General features: G+C 46.3%; 1 protein-coding gene across 1 annotated transcript in view; it reads left to right on the top strand.

The window, feature by feature from the left end:
• Positions 1-22,090, top strand: part of CDH16 (cadherin 16) — a 212,665-nt gene that overhangs the window by 30,117 nt on the left and 160,458 nt on the right. Inside the window, exons 4-5 of the mRNA XM_056525592.1 lie at positions 5,956-6,096; positions 10,859-10,976. Coding sequence (XP_056381567.1) covers positions 5,956-6,096; positions 10,859-10,976 — 259 coding nt within the window. The remainder of the gene's footprint in view (positions 1-5,955; positions 6,097-10,858; positions 10,977-22,090) is intronic.

Genomic DNA, 22,090 nt, shown 5'->3' with positions numbered 1-22,090 from the left:
TGGAGGCACCCTGTTTGGGAATCACTGGCGTAGAATACCCCTATATCCACCCCTATGCAAATCCCTAATTCAGGCCTCAAATGCGCATGGCGCTCTCTCACTTTGGAGCCCTGTCGTATTTCAGGGCAACAGTTTTGGGACACATATGGGGTATTGCCGTACTCGGGAGAAATTGCCTTACAAATTTTGGGGGGCTTTTTCTTCTTTAACCCCTTATGAAAAGGTGAAGTTGGGGTCTACACCAGCATGTTAGTGTAAAAAAATAATTTTTTTTTCACTGACATGCTGGTGTTGCCCTATACTTTTCATTTTCACAAGAGGTAAAAGGGAAAAAAGACCCTCTAAATTTGTAACGCAATTTCTCCTGAGTACGGAGATACCCCATATGTGGGTGCAAAGTGCTCTGAGGGCGCACAACAAGGCCCAGAAGGGAGAGTGCCCCATGTACATTTGAGGCGATTTGCACAGGGGTGGCTGATTGTTACAGCAGTTCTGACAAACGCAAAACAATAAATATCCATGTGTGACCCCATTTTGGAAACTACACCCCTCACGGAATGTAATAAGGGGTGCAGTGAGCATTTACACCCCACTGGTGTATGACAGATTTTTGGAACAGTGGTCTGTGAAAATGAAAAATAAAATTTTTGATTTGCACAGTCCACCGTTTCAAATATCTGTCAAACGCCAGTGGGGTGTAAATGCTCACTGCACCCCTTATTACATTCCATGAGGGGTATAGTTTCCAAAATGGGGTCACATGTGGGGGGGTCCACTGTTCTGGCACCATAGGGGCTTCCTAAATGGGACATGCCCCCCAAAAACCCTTTCAGAAAAACTCACTCTCCAAAATCCCATTGTCGCTCCTTCCCTTCTGAGCCCTCTACTGCGCCCACCGAACATTTTACATACGCATATGAGGTATTTCCTTACTCGAGAGAAATTGGGTTACAAATTTTAGGGTGATTTCTCTCCTTTTACCCCTTGTAAAAATTAAAAAATTGGGTCTACAAGAAAATGCGAGTGTAAAAAATGAAGATTTAGAATTTTCTCCTTCACTTTGCTGCTATTCCTGTGAAACACCTAAAGGGTTAAAACACTTACTGAATGTCATTTTGAATACTTTTGGGGGTGCAGTTTTTATAATGGGGTCATTTATGGGGTATTTCTAATATGAAGATCCTTAAAATCCACTTCCAACCTGAACTGGGCCCTGAAAAATTACGATTTTGAAAATCTTGAGAAAAATTTGAAAATTGCTGCGGAACTTTGAAGCCCTCTGGTGTCTTCCAAAAGTAAAAAACTTGTCAATTTTTTAATGCAAACACAAAGTAGACATATTGTATATGTGAATCAATATGTAATTTATTTGGAATATCCATTTTCCTTTCAAGCAGAGACTTTCAAAGTTAGAAAAATGCTAAATTTTCAAAATTTTCATGAAATTTTTAGATTTTTTACCAAGAAAGGATACAAATATCAGTGAAATTTTACCGATAAAATAAAGTAGAATATGTCACGAAAAAACAATCTCGGAATCAGAATGATAAGTAAAAGCATTCCAAAGTTATTAATGTTTAAAGTGACAGTGGTCAGATTTTCAAAAAATGCCCAGGTCATGAAGGTGAAAATGGGCTGGGTCATGAAGGGGTTAAACCGTATACGTTTTTATTTAACATGGGAGTCAATGGGAACCGTACAGAACCGTTCAAACTAGTGAAACTTTATTCAAAATGGAGTGAAAAGTCAAATAAAAACATATACATTTTTTTTCTTCAAAAACGGATGCAACTGGACATTATTTTTCAAACCGTATACGGTTTTTGACTGTATACGGGTTGAAATTTGTACACACATTTTGATACAGTTTAGTCAGGTTTTGAGGAATCAGTTTTTCATCAAAAACCTGATATGGGAACTCTATTGCAAAAACGTGGTGTGAATGCACCCTAAAACAGTAAGATAAGCAGGACCGTCTCTGCAGCACAGTGGAATGGGAGACCACCACTGGTTTGATTCCCAGGGTGGGACAGGGTGTTATAGTGTTGTGGTTAAACTTTACTTTCCAGGAAAAGCTGACGAATTGCCCATAGCATCCACACCGTTTATCTGGTGTAGGATTCTATTGTGGCACTTGTAGTCCGCTGCAGGCATCCTCCATTGTATGCATTTTTATGCTGGGGATCGCCCTTAGCAACGGACTACAAGGGCAGGATCTGCTCCCCCAGTATAAATGCACAACCGCATCTGGTGTTGAGCACCTCCAGGCATTTGAGACCACGTTTTTTGTTGTTTGTTTGAATTGCCCATAGCAACCAATCAGATTGCTTCTTTCATTTTCAGAGGCCTTTTCAAAAATGAAAGAAGCAATCTGGGCAACTGCACAACTCTTCCTCTACACTGGTTTTTCGCATATGCACATATTCGTGAATATTGAGCCCTCCCTTCTTTAATGGTATAAGGAACTATGACTAGTGCAACCAATTGAAACCAAGCAATCTGATTGGTTGCTATGGGCAACTCAGAAACTTTTCCTTTGGACAGGTTTTGATAAATCTTCCTCTGTGGGGGAGATTCATCAAAACCAGTGTAGAGAAAGAGTTGTGCAGTTGCCCATAACAAGCAATCAGATTGATTCTTTCATTTTTCAAAAGGCCTCTGAAAAATGAAGGAAGCAATCTGATTGGTTGCTATGGGCAATTCAGAAACTTTTCCTCTGGACAGGTTTTGATAAATCTCCCTGTATGTAGGAGATTCATCAAAAGCAGTGTAGAGGAAGAGTTGTGCAGTTGCCCATAGCAACCAATCAGATTGCTTCTTTCATTTTTGAAAAGGCCTCTGAAAAATGAAGGAACCAATCTGGTGGCTATGGGCAACTCAGAAACTTTTCCAGGAAAAGCTGCTGAGTTTCCCAAAGCAACCAATCAGATCGCTTCTTTCATTTTGCAGAGGCCTTGTGAAAAATGAAAGAAGCAATCTGATTGGTTGCTATGGGCAACTCAGCAGCTTTTCCAGGAAAGTAAAGTTAAACCCCAACACTGTAACACTCTGTGCCACCCCAGTACTCAAACCAGTGGTAGTCTCCCATTCCACTGTGCTGCTGAGACGGTCCTGCTTATCTTACTGTTTTACATGCTGTGAGATCCCCCATAGACCACAATGGGCCTATTTGTTTCAATGGGCAAAAAAATCACAGAGTTAATGCACTAGTCACAGTTCCCTATACCATTAAAGAAGGGATGGCTCAATATTCGCGAATATGCACATATGAGCATACATTTTCGCCTATGCGGAAGAAAAAACGAATATTCGTAATTACGAATATTCGAATTACGAATATATAGTGCTATATTCACAACATTCGCGAATTCGCGATTAAAACTTGAATTGCGAATATTCGCGAGCAACACTAATCACCAGCCCAGAAGCTAGGCTGAGCTGATCCTTATCTAGACACACGCTAAGAACTATTGGATAGCAAGCCAAAGGCTTTAACTATTCCCTTACTAGGGAACATAAAACCTATGTTCACACACAACCAAATCCTCCAATAGCTGTGTGTGAACACAGACCAAGACAGACATGACACTTAAATTGTGTTAGTAACTAAAAGAAGCTGTGCAGTTGTAAGCTATATATTGTTTGTTACTGGCCATTCCAGGCTGGTGAGAGACAAATTCTAGAAGATCATTAGTAGGATCACTAGTCCCAAGTACATCTCATGCCCTTGATCTCGACTTTATGTCATACCAGAGCTGAGAACCATTTATATCAATGTTTGTGGCTACCATCATGCACTGGTTGCTATGTGTGGGGCACACCACTGGCACCAGGAACATGAAATCATAATAATATTTATCTTTAGAAAGGGTATACATAATATTTTGGCAGTAGACTTGCAGGCTGGGTACACACATAGTATTTCAGATGGAATTTTAGTCAGCATTTTAAGTTAAAATAGGACCAACACAGAGAAAAACTGTAATGGAAAAATTTGTACCTGTTCTACATTTTGGACCCACTCATGGTTTTGGGTAAAAATACTTACCAAAAAAACTGACTCAAATACTATGTGTAAATCCCACACAGTGTACTAGAGTGGTGTAATTGCTCAGCTGTGATGGTTGGGTTAATAAGGACAAGGACGTAAGCCCATTTTGGCCTTAAAGTGGTACTCCACATATGTTTGTGTTTATTTTTGATTACATTATCTTATTTAAAAAAATTGAAAAAGGGGTAATTCAAACTTTTATTAGGGGAGGAGCTTATTCACATTTATTAACTTTTTTTTTTACACATTTTACTTTTTTTTTTAAATCTTGTGATTGCATATACTATTCAATGCTGTGCTTTGGCTCAGCATTGATCAGTGTTGTCGGTGCTCTGCTGCTCCAGCCTGCGGAAGTTGGAGGCAGCAGATGATCACTGATCGTACAGCAGATAAGGTAAGTCCTTTCAGCTCTGCTTAGCTGCGGGATCATTTCACTTTCATATTAGATGCCACAATCAACTTTGATTGTGGCGTCTAAAGGATTAATGCTGGGCCGATGCTCGGCATTAATCCTTTAGACGTCACAATCAATGTTGATTTGTATGTAACTATATAAAAAGGGAAACAATTTCTAACTTATCTACATCTAGGTTGTAACTATATAAAAAGGGGGATCGGCAGCAGAAGGCAGGTAAGGGGACCCCCTCCTCTGCTTTAGCTTATTCTACCCCTGCGATCATGTCACGGGGGTATTATAAGTCCCACTAAGCAACCAGCAGCATTTACTTTAGCTTTAGATGCCGTAAAGAGTTTAATGATGGGAAGTGGCCCATCATTAGCAGTGAGTGTCTTGCTACTGACAAAGTAGAAAAGGCTCTAAAGACAATGATAAATTTCCTCCATTGTCTTTAGTTCACATTTATGAACTAAGGAATGTTATAGCAGATTAAGATAAGGGGATATCCAGGAGTTAAAAAAAAACTGAGCTAATTTCTTTCAAAAACAACTTCACATCTGTCCCCAGGTTGTGTGTGGTATTACAACTTGGCTCCATTCACTTCAATGGAACTAAGCTGCCGAACCACACCCAACCTGGAGACAGACAGGGAGCAGTTTTTTTTTAAATGAAATTAGCTGTTTTACTATTCCTGGATAACCCATTTAATCCATATGTTAGGCACCTATGCACCATTTTAAAGGGAATGCCATCTTATGAATTTGTATAGGTTTCATGTACTTTTTTTTTTAAATGCAGTGTTTTTGAATATCTGTTTAGTGACTCCAAGGGCCCTGCAGTATGAAACATATGCACTGTTGATATTATTATACATAGTTCTGTATATATTTATTTATGTTCAAATCAATCTTTTTTTCTATACATCTTTATGGTCTTACCACCTTGACCTTGGAAGATTTAATTATCCCATTGTATAACTAGAACATCCATTGTATTAATTTTATATATACCCAAGTTATCCCTACACTATAGACGACCTGAGGACTAATCTTCTTTTTGTATATACAAGCAAGTATAGTTCACCTGGAAGCTTATTGTAAAAGCATTTGCACCTTATGTCTGGTCTTCATGTTTTCTTTAACATGACTGATTCAAATCTTTTGCTCTTCAGCAGCCTACTGACATTATGGAGTGTGGTGACTAGGTGCTACCATAGTATCTGCCGGCCAGGAATCAAATCCAGTTAGTCACGGTTCAGTTTTAAATTGTGAACTTTCCAAATGTTTATTAATAAGCCTTATTACAGGACATTTGATCTGTTCTGTTGAGTTGGGCACAGGATTGCACTCTGTTAATTCCATTTGGAACCATTGTAAAATGCTGTACAATGTGTTAATACTATGCGTGAACATATTGTATTCTCACTTGTGGGATGCCTGTTGGTGATCTTCCCTGTTGTTTGTCAAATATATTCTCTCAATTAACCTTACAGTAAATTCCATTTTAGATAGAGCTGGGAGCAGATGGCCAGTATGTTCCAGAGCTGGCTGGAAACGATGAAGGAATATTTGAGTTGGAGCCAGACTCAGGATTTTTATGTGCTCTCAAGCCCTTTGATCGGGAAACCAAGGATTCCTACACTGTAATGGTAACAAACCAAGTTATATACCTTAACCACTAAAGTACAGTACATATACACTTATTGACAAAAATAAAAATAAAGAACCAAGTAGGAGTTCTTGGAATAAATTTAACTTTATGTATGAATGTAATGATGATATTTTATATATGTAATTGATTATATATATATAGCAAAAGAATGAGTTTAATGGGGGAAATTGTACTGAAAGGAGGCTCTAGTACCCTGTTAGCCTCAAGCCTGGATACAAGATGAGATATAAATGGGCATGGAGTCATATAGGTTCCGTATGGAATCATGGTGTTACGATTCGGCAGGCTGGATGTGGATCCTCTGTGTCAGCAAGGGATTGGCGTGGACCGTGTCGGTGGACCGGTTCTAGGGTTGCTACTGGTTTTCACCAGAGCCCCCCGCAAAGCGGGATGGTCTTGCTGCGGCGGTAGCAACCAGGTCGTATCCACCGGCAACGGCTCAACCTCGCTGACTGCTGAGAAGGCGTGGGACAGAAGGGCTAGGCAGAGGCAAGGTCAGACGTAGCAGAAGGTCGGGGCAGGTGGCAAGGTTCGTAGTCAATAAGGATAGCAGGAGATCTGGATCACAGGCTTTGGACAACACTAAACGCTTTCACTGGCACAAGGCAACAAGATCCGGCAAGGAAGTGCAGGGGAAGTGAGGTAATATAGACAGGGAGCAGGTGGAAGCTAATTAGGCTGATTGGGCCAGGCACCAATCATTGGTGCACTGGCCCTTTAAATCTTAGAGAGCTGGCGCGCGCGTGCCCTAGAGAGCGGAGCCGCGCGCACCAGAACATGACAGCCGGGGACCGGGACGGGTAAGTGACTTGGGATGCGATTCGCGAGCGGGCGCGTCCCGCTATGCAAATCGCATCCCCGCCGGCAATGTCAGTGCAGCGCTCCCGGTCAGCGGGTCTGGCCGGGGCGCTGCAGAGAGAGAGACGCCGCGAGCGCTTCGGGGAGGAGCAGGGACCCGGAGCGCTCGGCGTAACAGTACCCCCCCCCCCTTAGGTCTCCCCCTCTTTTTGTCTCCTTGTCCCTTCAAAAGAGACGAGAACATAGGGGACGCCTCTTGAGTCTCCTTCTGAAAAAAGAAGTCCTGGGTAGCTATACCAGCGGCAGGTAGTTCAGAAGAAGTGGGAATGGGGAGGGGGGGCAGAGGGTGAAGCTTGTCACAGGGCAGAGTGTCACCAGGATGGGGGCTATGAGGAGGCACGGCACAGTCCAGATAGGCCTTGGGGAGACCAGGCACAGGCGAATCGCATCCCCGCCAGCAATGTCAGTGCAGCGCTCCCGGTCAGCGGGTCTGACCCGGGTGCTGCAGAGAGAGAGAGAGAGACGCCACGAGCGCTCCGGGGAGGAGCAGGGACCCGGAGCGCTCGGCGTAACACATGGGACATGTTTTCCCACAAGTGTTGCAGCTGAGCCTGTAGATCCTACACAATTGTAGCTGTCCAAAGCTGGCTCACCAAAAAACTCAATTATTGATAAATCTGATGACTGGACAGGCCACGAAGGTGTTGCAATCTGGCGTAGACATTCTTTGGAAACCTTTTCTGTGTATGGGCAAGCAGTATCTTGCTCTAAAATGTTTAGGTCTGAGAGTAATGAGAGGCATTACTAAGGGTGACCCAATGTCATATGTGATGTCTCCCCAGTTCATTCCATCAGCAGTTGGGGCAGTGTGTCACCCCACAGCAAATGCAGTATTAAAGCACTTACCAAGTGGCCTCAATACTTAAACACGACTGTCGGCAGATCCCAAACAGAACCTAGATTCATTGCTATGGACGATACAGTTCTTTTCCTTAGCAATCCAGATCTTTTGCTCAGGACACCACTATAACGTGAATGTGACAGTGGCTGGCTGTCAATAGCAGGACATGTAATGGGGGCATGCCTTCTGCTAAGCGCCTGAAAATGGCCTAAGCAGAGACAGGGATGCATAATAGGGGCCACCAGTGTCTGGATGGTGGACAAACTGTGGTAGCTGCACAAGCTTGTCGGCAGATGGAACAATCCTTTCTACCGGTGGTTGAAATTACCATCCTGCTACACTCAGTCTAATGATGTACTCCCCTCTCAAAGTTTGTCAACTGAGTAAAATGTCTTTGAGTGTTGTAGAGGCCTGTCTAGCAGTCAACAACCTCTCACCAAGAGGTGCAGAAGGGGGAAGCACTTTTATGCTCTCTTGCAGCAAGACCCAGTATCCAATCAGACAATACCTGTAATCATAGGCATGCAAAGCCTATTGCATTAGGGTGTGCACCCTAAAGCACAAACTCACGCCGCACGTGTGCGTATATACATATATATATATATATATATATATATATATATATATATATATACATACATATATATATACACACACACACACACACACACACACATAAACACATATACACATACACAAATACACTCTTGCTTGCATGCACACATACATGCAGATCTGCACTCATATAAATATCAATGCCAACAAAATGAAAAACTGTATTAAAACCTTTTTTTATATATACATTTTTGTATACAATATAAGTGATTATATGCAGGACCATATTGCGGTAGATATCAGCTGCACACAGGATCTGTACACAATAGAAGTGATTACAGTTACAGCAAGGGACTCACAATTGCGTCTTTTCAGATCAGCGGTGTCCTCTTTCCTTTTCTTCTCAGTCCGTATCAGACCGCCATGTGGATCTCTTAACATCTGCAGGACAAACATGTCAGACTCTGCATTTTTCCAGTGTCCTCCCCTCCTCTACACAATCTTTCCATCTATAGGCTCACATACTGTTATAATGCCCTCCTTAGTGTCCTGCACAGTAAAAGGGCAGGTAGGTAGGTAGCCAGGTAAATAAGTAACTAGGTAGGTAGATCAGGAAGCCAGATATGTAGGTAGGTGACAAGCCCGGTGGGTTGAGCGAGGTATGTACATAGTTAGGTAGCTGGGTATGTAGGTAGTTAGATAGCCTAGTATGTAGGTAAGTAGTTAGGCATCCAAGTATAAAGTTAGGTAGCCCCCCCTTCCCTATAGTTATAGGCAGCAGAGTTAACCCCCCCTTCCCCGTAGGTATAGGCAGCAAAGTTAACCCCCCCTTCCCTGTAGGTATAGACAGCAGAGTTTACCCCTCCCCTTCCCTGTAGGTATAGGGAGCAGAGCTAAACCCTGTAGGTTTACCCCTCCCCTGTAGGTATAGGCAGAGTTAAACCCCCATCCCCCATAGGTATAGGCAGAGTTAAACCCCCTTTTCCCCATAGGTATAGGCAGAGTTACCCCCCCCCCCCCTTTCCCCATAGGTATAGGCAGAGTTACCCCCCCCATTGGTATAGGCAGAGTTACCCCCCCACCCTTTCCCCATAGGTATAGGCAAAGTTACCCATTCCCCATAGGTAGAGGCAGAGTTACCCTCCCCCCTCTTCCCCATAGGTATAGGCAGAGTTCCCCCCCTTCGCCATAGGTATATGCAGAGTTACCCCCCCCCTTCCCCATAGGTATAGGCAGAGTTCCCCCTCTTTCTCCATAGGTAAAGGCAGAGTTATCCCCACCCCTCTTTCCCCATAGCTATAGGCAGAGTTACCCCCCTCCCCCTTAAGTATAGGCAAAGTTACTCCCCTTCCCCTAGGTGTAGGCAGGGTAAAAAATAAAAAAAAGTGATGCTCACCTGATGTCCCACGCAGCGATTTCCTCAGCAGCAGGGCCCGCGTCTTCTCCCATCCACAGTACAGGCGCTGATGAGTGATGTCATTGGCGCCTGTACTGCGTGCTGCGTGGGGGAGGAGGTCACGTCTCCTCTGTGTAGGCTGCAGATGTGGCTCAGACAGAGGGTACGCCTTAACCCTGTTTGTGCGTGTATCGCACATACCGGAGAAGGCAGCGCTGTCTGCTGGGGATCTGGGACGAGTGTCCCGGATCCTCAGTAGCGGCGGTGGGCCCTTAACCCGACCGGGCCCTTGGATGACGTCAGTCCGCCCCTGGATTAGGGTTTGCCCAGGCACATCCAGCACACCCCGTGCACATGCCTATGCCTGTAATCCTTTAAATATCTGTCTGAGACATAACTATATGCCGAGTTTTGCAGTAATCTGACATCTAGATGCATTATATTTTTTTGGGCATTGAGTGTATTTCCAAACTCACATATACTTTATAGCTAATTATAGCTAATGTCTACACACATAGTTGTAAATGAGTGATTGAAGAGCAGCATAAAATAAAAGGCCAAAAATCTAGATGCATCTCGAATTTGGTAGAAATGCCAAAATTTTGCGCAATATTTTTTTTACCTAGTTCGAGACAAATGTATTGTGTTTTAGACACTTTTCATGGTGCATGGCAGGTGGGAGGCTTTGTGGGAAGGGACATGGCTTCTTGTACAAAGGGGCAAAATTATAGTTATATTCCTGCTCATAGGAAACAGTATTATAGGTATTATATTCTTGTACATAGGAGAAAGAATTATATTATTCATACTTTTGACATAAAAGGCAGTATTATATATATGCCTTGCAATATTACCATAGGGATATACAATAGTGATATTCCTGTGGATACGAATAGTATATGTTATTTTCTTGTACATACAGGGTGGTATTGTATTAGCTACAGTCTTCACATAGGAGTAGTATTGTAGTAGTTATATGTTTGCATGTGGGGGCAGTTTTACAGCAGTTATAATTCTGTGCTTATGGGGCAGCATTGTAGTAATTATAATCTCTAACATATGAGACTATATTATATTCTGTTTATTCAGATTACAGGAAAAAATTGGACAGTGACTGTACACATTGAGGTGACAGACGATAATGATAACATGCCTATTCTGAACCCTAGCACACTGCATGGGATTGTCAACAGAGGAAGCAGAGCAGGTAACCTGGACTTTTCTATATTTGTTTGTATACCGTATATACTCGATTTTTCGTGCTGAAAACACCCCCCTCGGCTTATATTCATGTGAACTCTCCGCCCTCAATGGTCTTCAACCTGCGGACCTCCAGATGTTTCATAACTACAACTCCCAGCAAGCCCGGACAGCCATCGTCTGGAGGTCCGCAGGTTGAAGACAACTGCAGCCTTCGTAATTATCCAGACCCCTCCCCCTTTAGTTTTGTATCACCTCCCCTTGGGGTGAGCTGGTCCAGGCCATCTGTGCTGCAGGGACCATCCGGTGGGGAGGGATAGTCGTTTCGGGCTGTCCATCTTCACCGGGGAGGCCTCTTCTCCGCGCTTCGGGCCCGTCCCCGGAATAGTGACGTTGCCTTGATGACAACGCACAGGGAGGTTCATAAGCAATGTCCCTGTGCGTCGTCATCAAGGCAATGTCACTATTCCGGGCCCGAAGCGCGTAGAAGAGGCCCCCACCGGTGAAGATGGACAGCCGGGGGATGATGACTAAGGCCGCAGTGGTCTTCAACCTGCGGACCTCCAGATGTTTCAAAACTACAACTCCCAGCATGCCCGGACAAGCGATGGCTGTCCGAGCATGCTGGGAGTTGTAGTTTTGAAGGTTGAAGACCACTGTAATCAGATATTGACAAGCGGTGATGATGAAGGGGGGGGATGGGATGATGACAGGTGCTGATGATGAAGGGGGGGGTGTGGGATGATGACAGGGGGATGATGACAGGTGCTGATGATGAAGGGGGTGTGTGGAATGATGACAGGGGGATGATGACATTTGCTGATGATGAAGGGGGGGGTGTGGGATGATGACAGGGGGATGATGACAGGCGGTGATAATGAAGGGGGGGTGTGGGATGATGACAGGGGGATGATGACAGGTGCTGATGATGAAGGGGTGTGTGGGATGATGACAGGTGCTGATGATGAAGGGGTGTGTGGGATGATGACAGGGGGATGATGACAGGCGGTGATGATGAAGGGGGGTGTGGGATTATGACAGGGGGATGATAACAGGCGGTGATGATGAAGGAGGGGTGTGGGATGATGAAGGAGGGGTGTGGGATGATGACAGGGGGATGATGACAGGCGGTGATGATGAAGGGGGGGTGGGATGATGACAGGGGGATGATGACAGGCGGTGATGATGAAGGGGTGATGATGAAGGGTGGATGATGACAGGGTAATGATGAAGGGGGCATGATGACAGGCAGTGATGATGAAGGGGGGATGATGACAGGGTGGTGATGATGAGGGTGTTAATGACAGGGGTCTGGATGATGACAGGGGGGATGATGTATTTCCCACCCTAGGTTTATAGTCGAGTCAATAACTTTTCCTGGGTTTTTGGGGGGAAATTAGGGGCCTCGGCTTATATTCGGGTCGGCTTATACTTGAGTATATACGGTTATTGTTATTTTTCTATATTTGTTTGTATAAATCAATTTGTAACCCAATTTTTACATTTGTATCAAAGAATTGTTAAAAGATTAGTGTAAATTCTGTGTTCCTTAAGATCTTTTTGTGGATGTCATTGTTTTATTGAAAAGCTAATTTAAGTGACAGGAAAAACGTGTTCAGTGCTCTGCCTGCCAGTAACTCTATTTGCTGCCAGGACAGAATGGGCATTGCGTCTTATTTTACTGTACAGGGCTCTCAGGTTAGATAGTGTGTGGATGTGTGAGGTTGAGGCTTTGAGGTGGGATTAACTGACCCTTTAGAGATGACATTCTGGAGATGAGAACAAAGAATGAAAATACAGTGAGCATGTGACTGATTGTTCCACGTCCTCTTCTGCCGCTACGGATCTCCTCTTAGATGTCAGTACAAAACTTCCCACACCCTAAGGCTCGCTGCTTAAATGTCAGGCTAGAGATATAGGACCATTATAGCCTCCTAATCTCAAAGACTGGACGGTTTTATCAGTAGGTTATAGATACAGCACACAGTGTATACCAAGAGGTCCACAGACCCCACAAGACAAAACTTTACTAAACCATACCCTGTCACTATTTAAAAGTTTAAAGTTTTGTTTTCACAGCTGTTCCCAAATTCCTTAGATTTCTAGATTGCAAATAATGAGCACCAATGTACCTCTTAGGGCTCGTTCACATCTATTTTGACAGTACAATAGTGGCGCACATTGTAAAATGGTATGCAACATACACCTCAGCATTTCCTCCCCCTTTCAGATGACTTGATTTCAGTAGACCACACTTAGTCTAAAAGTACACAAGCATACTATTTGGACAGGCTTCAAATGTTTACCACAAAAAAACTAAAACATCTGTGGTGTCTCAGTACCGCATTTCATATGGTACTTGTTTATCTATGGGTCCCCGTAGCCAGAGTCCCTAGGACTTAGTAATCTCTGTTAGTCAATCCGCCCCTAGTCGCCTCTATTGTAGTATATAGATTTCTAATTTGTCCATAGAATAATGTATATAGTATTATTTCTGTATATAAATGGGTAATTACTTGTTTTCATGGTATCGCAGGGCCTTCAGGTCATGTGATGCGTTCCAAGCCTCATTCTGGATGCGTTCCAGGCCTCACTTTGGTATCTCTAGCCTCATTCTGGTTTTATAATGTATATAGATCCTGTGATGTAAGCAATCCCATCACACCATGTAAAGTGAATGGCAGACATTTGGACCAATCAGATTCGCCACGCCCCCTGCCCATATAAGGGAGCGGCGGCCATCTTATCTCTCTCTTGTTCCTGGGATAGCAAGCAAGTAAGACCTGTATAGCAGTAATCGCAGTGAGTTAGGCCTGAGCCTTGCGACAAAGGCTGAATTATCTAAATTATAGAGTGTATCATCCCCTAAGCACTCTGCAGTATCACTGGACCCAATATTTCCCCTAAATCCGGACGGATCTGCACATCACTCCCTAAATTCAGAGACTATGAGTTTAATGCAAGGTCCGCAACTTCTGCCAGTCGCTAAGCAACCTAAGAAATGTTATATGAGACTGTTACTACGCATTGGATATTGCAAGCACTGCAGTAAAGTTATTCAAGTTCAAGTTAAATCTGCTTGTGGACCTTCAGTCATTTCATTGCACCTATCGCTTCTGGGAAGGGCGGCGATAGGCCGGAACATAGATTCAGCATACCAGCCCTCCCCCTGGCGTCACAAGTGACTGGGTTAATATTAACCCCTCATATACCAACATTATACCATCCCTACCATACACCCCCCAAGGGCTACCACACATCTGAACAGATTTTTTGTAATGTCTTTGTACTGTGTATTGTGTAGCAGAGTTGCCATTTAGATGTCTTAAAAAGTTATTTCCTTAACACCATGTAACATCTTTTTAGTTTCGTTCCCAGGTATTATTGGTGTGCTTTTAATTAGTTAGGCCGAAAATGAACAGGAAATAGCTGTTGTTCCCCACAAACAATGCTTTTGTGGTCAGGAGAGTGATATTTTGAAACTACCCATTTTGAATAGAAAATGAGTGCATATGCATCTTTTTGTTCACATAAAGCAGTGTTTCCCAACCTTTTTCGGGTCAGAGCACACCTCGGAAATTTTTTTTTCCTCGGGGCACCGCTACCGAGGTTGACAAGCAAGAAAAAAAAAAAAGGAAAAAACGATAAAAAACGCAATGCACTATATCTATTTATGTAGTTTAAAGTGCTGCTTTATACAGCAACTCAGCAATGACGTCTTCTCTAATTTGCATTGTTGCCTTCTCTTCTCCATCTGGTCTGGGCCATCATCACGATTTCTTCCACACACAATTCTTCACCTTTAAACCTGCAAAACAAATCTATTAGGCGCCAAACTTTTTTTTTTACATGGGTGACAGAGGGGTGTAGAAGAGTGGATATGGGTGACAAAGGGGTGGACATGGGTGACAGAAGGGTTTAGAGGAGTGTACATGGGTGACAGAGGGGTGGACATGGGTGACAGAGGGGTTTAGAGGGGTGTAGAGGAGCGTACATGGGTGACGGAGGGGTGTAGAGGAGCGTTCAGAGGGGTGTAGAGGAGCGTACATGGGTGACAGGGGTATAGAGGAGCGTACATGGGTGACAGGGGTGTAGAGGAGTGTCCATGGGTGACAGATGGATGTACATGGGTGACAGAGGGGTGTAGAGGAGTGTACATGGGTGACAGATGGGTGTACATGGGAGACAGAGGGGTATAGAGGACTGTACATGAGTGACAGAGGGGTATAGAGGAGTGTACATGGGTGACAGAGGGGTGTACATGGGTGACAGAGGGGTGTAGAGGAGTGTACATGGCTGACAGGGGTGTAGAGGAGCATACATGGGTTAAAGGGGTGTAGAGGAATGTACAAAGGGGTGTATAGGAGCGTACATGGGTGACAGGGGTGTAGAGGAGTGGACAGATGGGTGTAGAGGAGTGTACATGGGTGACAGATGGGTGTACATGGGTGACAGAGGGGTGTAGAGGAGTGTACATGGGTGACAGATGGGTGTACATGGGAGACAGAGGGGTATAGAGGACTGTACATGAGTGACAGAGGGGTATAGAGGAGTGTACATGGGTGACAGAGGGGTGTACATGGGTGACAGAGGGGTGTAGAGGAGTGTACATGGCTGACAGGGGTGTAGAGGAGCATACATGGGTGAAAGGGGTGTAGAGGAATGTACAAAGGGGTGTATAGGAGCGTACATGAGTGACAGGGGTGTAGAGGAGTGGACAGATGGGTGTAGAGGAGTGTACATGGGTGACAGATGGGTGTACATGGGTGACAGAGGGGTGTAGAGGAGTGTACATGGGTGACAGATGGGTGTACATGGGTGACAGAGGGGTGTAAAGGAGTGTACATGGGTGACAGAGGAGTGTAGAGGAGTGTACATGGGTGACAGAGGGGTGTAGAGGAGTGTACATGGGTGACAGAGGGGTGTAAAGGAGTGTACATGGGTGACAGAGGGGTATAGAGGAGTGTACATGGGTGACAGAGGGGTGTAGAGGAGCATACATGGGTGAAAGGGGTGTAGAGGAGCGTACATGGGTGAAAGGGGTGTAGAGGAGCGTACATGGGTGACAGGGGTGTAGAGGAGTGTACAGAGTGGTGTTGAGGAGTGTACAAAGGGGTGTAGAGTAGTGTACATGTGTGACAAATGGGTGTAGAGGAGTGTACATGGGTGACAGAGGGGTATAGAGGAGTGTACATGGGTGACGGGTATAGAGGAGTGTACATGGGTGACAGAGGGTGTAGAGGAGCATACATGGGTGAAAGGGGTGTAGAGGAATGTACAAAGGGGTGTATAGGAGCGTAGATGGGTGACGGGTGTAGAGGAGTGGACAGATGGGTGTAGAGGAGTGTACATGAGTGACAGAGGGGTGTAGAGGAGTGTACATGAGTGACAGAGGGGTGTAGAGGAGTGTACATGGGTGACAGGGGTGTAGAGGAGCATACATGGGTGAAAGGGGTGTAGAGGAGCATACATGGGTGACAGGGCTGTAGAGGAGTGTACAGAGTGGTGTTGAGGAGTGTACATAGGGGTGTAGAGTAGTGTACATGTGTGACAAATGGGTGTAGAGGAGTGTACATGGGTGACAGAGGGGTATAGAGGAGTGTACATGGGTGACGGGTATAGAGGAGTGTACATGGGTGACAGAGGGTGTATAGGAGCATACATGGGTGAAAGGGGTGTAGAGGAATGTACAAAGGGGTGTAAAGGAGCGTAGATGGGTGACAGGGGTGTAGAGGAGTGGACAGATGGGTGTAAAGGAGTGTACATGAGTGACAGAGGGGTGTAGAGGAGTGTACATGGGTGACAGAGGGGTATAGAGGAGTGTACATGTGTGACAGATGGGTGTAGAGGAGTGTACATGGGTGACAGGGGTATAGAGGAGTGTACATGAGTGACAGAGGGGTATAGAGGAGTGTATATGGGTGACAGGGGTGTAGAGGAGTGTACATGGGTGAAAAAGGGGTATAGAGGAGTGTACATGGGTGACAGAGGGGTATAGAGGAGTGTACATGGGTGACAGAGGGGTATAGAGGAGTGTACATGGGTGACAGAGGGGTGCAGAAGAGTGTACATGGGTGACAGGGATGTAGAGGAGCATACATGGGTGAAAGGGGTGTAGAGGAGCGTACATGGGTGACAGGGGTGTAGAGGAGTGTACAGAGTGGTGTTGAGGAGTGTACAAAGGGGTGTAGAGGAGTGTACATGGGTGACAGGGGTGTAGAGGAGTGGACAGATGGTTGTAGAGGAGTGTACATGGGTGACAGATGGGTGTACATGGGTGACAGAGGGGTGTAGAGGAGTGTACATGGGTGACAAAGGGGTGTAGTTGAGTGTACATGGGTGACAGAGGGGTGTTGAGAAGTGTACATGGGTGACAGATGGGTGTACATGGGTGACAGAGGGGTGTAGAGGAGTGTACATGGGTGACAGAGGGGTGTAGAGGAGTGTACATGGCTGACAGGGGTGTAGAGGAGCATACATGGGTGAAAGGGGTGTAGAGGAATGTACAAAGGGGTGTATAGGAGCGTACATGGGTGACAGGGGTGTAGAGGAGTGGACAGATGGGTGTAGAGGAGTGTACATGGGTGACAGATGGGTGTACATGGGTGACAGAGGGGTGTAGAGGAGTGTACATGGGTGACAGATGGGTGTACATGGGAGACAGAGGGGTATAGAGGACTGTACATGAGTGACAGAGGGGTATAGAGGAGTGTACATGGGTGACAGAGGGGTGTACATGGGTGACAGAGGGGTGTAGAGGAGTGTACATGGCTGACAGGGGTGTAGAGGAGCATACATGGGTGAAAGGGGTGTAGAGGAATGTACAAAGGGGTGTATAGGAGCGTACATGAGTGACAGGGGTGTAGAGGAGTGGACAGATGGGTGTAGAGGAGTGTACATGGGTGACAGATGGGTGTACATGGGTGACAGAGGGGTGTAGAGGAGTGTACATGGGTGACAGATGGGTGTACATGGGTGACAGAGGGGTGTAAAGGAGTGTACATGGGTGACAGAGGAGTGTAGAGGAGTGTACATGGGTGACAGAGGGGTGTAGAGGAGTGTACATGGGTGACAGAGGGGTGTAAAGGAGTGTACATGGGTGACAGAGGGGTATAGAGGAGTGTACATGGGTGACAGAGGGGTGTAGAGGAGCATACATGGGTGAAAGGGGTGTAGAGGAGCGTACATGGGTGAAAGGGGTGTAGAGGAGCGTACATGGGTGACAGGGGTGTAGAGGAGTGTACAGAGTGGTGTTGAGGAGTGTACAAAGGGGTGTAGAGTAGTGTACATGGGTGACAAATGGGTGTAGAGGAGTGTACATGGGTGACAGAGGGGTATAGAGGAGTGTACATGGGTGACGGGTATAGAGGAGTGTACATGGGTGACAGAGGGTGTAGAGGAGCATACATGGGTGAAAGGGGTATAGAGGAATGTACAAAGGGGTGTATAGGAGCGTAGATGGGTGACGGGTGTAGAGGAGTGGACAGATGGGTGTAGAGGAGTGTACATGAGTGACAGAGGGGTGTAGAGGAGTGTACATGAGTGACAGAGGGGTGTAGAGGAGTGTACATGGGTGACAGGGGTGTAGAGGAGCATACATGGGTGAAAGGGGTGTAGAGGAGCATACATGGGTGACAGGGCTGTAGAGGAGTGTACAGAGTGGTGTTGAGGAGTGTACATAGGGGTGTAGAGTAGTGTACATGTGTGACAAATGGGTGTAGAGGAGTGTACATGGGTGACAGAGGGGTATAGAGGAGTGTACATGGGTGACGGGTATAGAGGAGTGTACATGGGTGACAGAGGGTGTAGAGGAGCATACATGGGTGAAAGGGGTGTAGAGGAATGTACAAAGGGGTGTAAAGGAGCGTAGATGGGTGACAGGGGTGTAGAGGAGTGGACAGATGGGTGTAAAGGAGTGTACATGAGTGACAGAGGGGTGTAGAGGAGTGTACATGGGTGACAGAGGGGTATAGAGGAGTGTACATGTGTGACAGATGGGTGTAGAGGAGTGTACATGGGTGACAGGGGTATAGAGGAGTGTACATGAGTGACAGAGGGGTATAGAGGAGTGTATATGGGTGACAGGGGTGTAGAGGAGTGTACATGGGTGAAAAAGGGGTATAGAGGAGTGTACATGGGTGACAGAGGGGTATAGAGGAGTGTACATGGGTGACAGAGGGGTATAGAGGAGTGTACATGGGTGACAGAGGGGTGCAGAAGAGTGTACATGGGTGACAGGGATGTAGAGGAGCATACATGGGTGAAAGGGGTGTAGAGGAGCGTACATGGGTGACAGGGGTGTAGAGGAGTGTACAGAGTGGTGTTGAGGAGTGTACAAAGGGGTGTAGAGGAGTGTACATGGGTGACAGGGGTGTAGAGGAGTGGACAGATGGTTGTAGAGGAGTGTACATGGGTGACAGATGGGTGTACATGGGTGAAAGAGGGGTGTAGAGGAGTGTACATGGGTGACAAAGGGGTGTAGTTGAGTGTACATGGGTGACAGAGGGGTGTTGAGAAGTGTACATGGGTGACAGATGGGTGTACATGGGTGACAGAGGGGTGTAGAGGAGTGTACATGGGTGACAGAGGGGTGTAGAGAAGTGTACATGGGTGACAGAGGGGTGTAGAGAAGTGTACATGGGTGACAGAGGGGTGTAGAGAAGTGTACATGGGTGACAGAGGGGTGTAGAGAAGTGTACATGGGTGACAGAGGGGTGTAGAGAAGTGTACATGGATGACAGAGGGCTGTAGAGAAGTGTACATGGGTGACAGAGGGGTGTAGAGGAGTGTACAGAGGGGTGTAGGGAGGTGTACAAGGGTGATAGATGGGTGAACATGGGTGACGGGGGCATAGGGGTGACAGAGGGGTGGACAGGGTGTGGACATGGGTGACAGGAGGGTGGACAGGGGGTCAGAGGGGTGGACATGGGGGTAAAAGAGGGACAGGAGTGACAGAGAGGGGTGGACTGGGGTGACAAAGGGACAGATGGGTGAACAGGAGGGTGGACATGGGTGACAGGGTAGACTACGGGGGTAGACGGGGGTAAACATGAGTGACAGAGATGGACAGGGGGGTGGACAAGGCAGACATGGATGACAGGAGGGTGGACATGGGTGAGAGGGGAGGTGGACATGGGTGACTGGGATGATAGGTGGGGGGGACATGTGTGAGAGGGGGTGGACATGGGTGACATGAAGGTGAACATGGGTGACAGGGAGGGTGGACATGGGTGACAGGGTAGACTGGGGAGTGGACAAGGCAGACATGGATGACAGGAGGGTGGAAATGGGTGACGGGGATGATAGGTGGGGGGACATGTGTGAGAGGGGGTGGACATGAGTGACGGGGAGGGTGGACATGGGTGACGGGGGGTGTGGACATGAGTGACAGGGGGAGGGTGGACATGGGTGACAGGGGGAGGGTGGACATGGGTGACAGGGGGAGGGTGGACATGGGTGACAGGGGGAGGGTGGACATGGGTGACAGGGGGAGGGTGGACATGGGTGACAGGGGGAGGGTGGACATGGGTGACAGGGGGAGGGTGGACATGGGTGACAGGGGGAGGGTGGACATGGGTGACAGGGGGAGGGTGGACATGGGTGACTGGGGGAGGGTGGACATGGGTGACTGGGGGAGGGTGGACATGGGTGACTGGGGGAGGGTGGACATGGGTGACTGGGGGAGGGTGGACATGGGTGACTGGGTGGGATTACATGGGTGACTGGGTGGGATTACATGGGTGACTGGGTGGGATTACATGGGTGACAGGGGGGGGGGGAATGGTGATAGAGATGGACAGGGAGGTGGACAAGGCGGACATGGCTGACGGGGGGGGGGTGACAGGGGTAGGCAGACATGGCTGACAGGGGGGGGGCAGAGGGTGGACCTGGGTGACGGTGGGGGGGGGGGGGTTAGACAGGGTTGAGAAGGTGAACAGAGGGGTGGAAAGGGTACGGTACCTTAAGCAAGCCGGCCCGCACAGCTTGCAGTTCCACAGCAGGCACGGGAGTCCGGCGCAGGTGCAGCTCGTTCCGCCCCAGGCAGGGACCCATTTTCGGCTCCCTGCGCCGTAAGGGAGAGGGGGACGGAGGGTGAAGGAGGGGGACGCGGGGGACACAGGGAACAGAGGAGGAAGGAGGGGGAGCACGGGGGACGCGGGAGACGGAGCGGAACACAGGAGACGGGAGGAGATGCAGGGGGACGCTGTGCGCGCAGTGCGCACGCAGACTTCCCTTCCCCCCTGCGCCGTCAGGCCGGGGCGGGACATTTAAAAAAATAATAATAATAATAAAAAATAAAAAAATCACAGCAAAATCCCGCGGCACCACGGGCAGTGCTGAACAGCACACACGTGTGCCGCGGCACCGCGGTTGGGAATCACTGACATAAAGTCATGACAAAAAATTGGAATTTTTATTTTATTGTATTCAGTTTTTTTTAACCCCTCTGTTTTTGCTTCTCACCTTTCAAAAATCTTAACCCTTTCAATTTTAATACCCAAAAATCTACAGCAAAACAAACAAAAAAAAAATCATTGTGCGACAAAATTGTAGAAAAAAACCGCCATTTTGTAAATATTGGGGGCCTCCGTTTCTACGCAGTACATTTTTCGGTAAAAATGACACCTTATCTTTATTCTGTAGGTCCATACGATTAAAATGATACCCTACTTATATAGGTTTGATTTTGTCGCACTTCTGAAAAAAATCATAACTACATGCAGGAAAATTTATACGTTTAAAAATTGTCATCTTCTGACCCCTATAACTTTTTGATTTTTCTGTGAACATGGTGGTATGAGAGCACATTTTTTGCGCAGTGATCTGAAGTTTTTATCGGTATCATTTTTGTTTTGATCTGACTTTTTTATCGCTTTTTATTCATTTTTTATGATATAAAAAGTTATAAAAAATACGCCTTTTTGGACTTTGGAATTTTTTGGTGCGTACACCATTGACCATACGGTTTAATTAACAATATATTTTTATAGTTCAGACATTTAAGCATGCGGCGATACCACATATATTTATATTTATTTTTATTCACGTTTTTTTTTATGGGAAAAGGAGGGGGGATTTTAACTTTTATTGGTGAAGGGGTTAAATCACATTTATTAACTC

The sequence above is a fragment of the Hyla sarda genome, chromosome 6, assembly GCF_029499605.1.
Source record: "Hyla sarda isolate aHylSar1 chromosome 6, aHylSar1.hap1, whole genome shotgun sequence".
Taxonomy (NCBI): Eukaryota; Metazoa; Chordata; class Amphibia; order Anura; family Hylidae; genus Hyla; species Hyla sarda.
The sequence above is the reverse complement of the archived record's forward strand: the minus strand, read 5'-3'. Positions and strand labels throughout refer to the sequence as shown.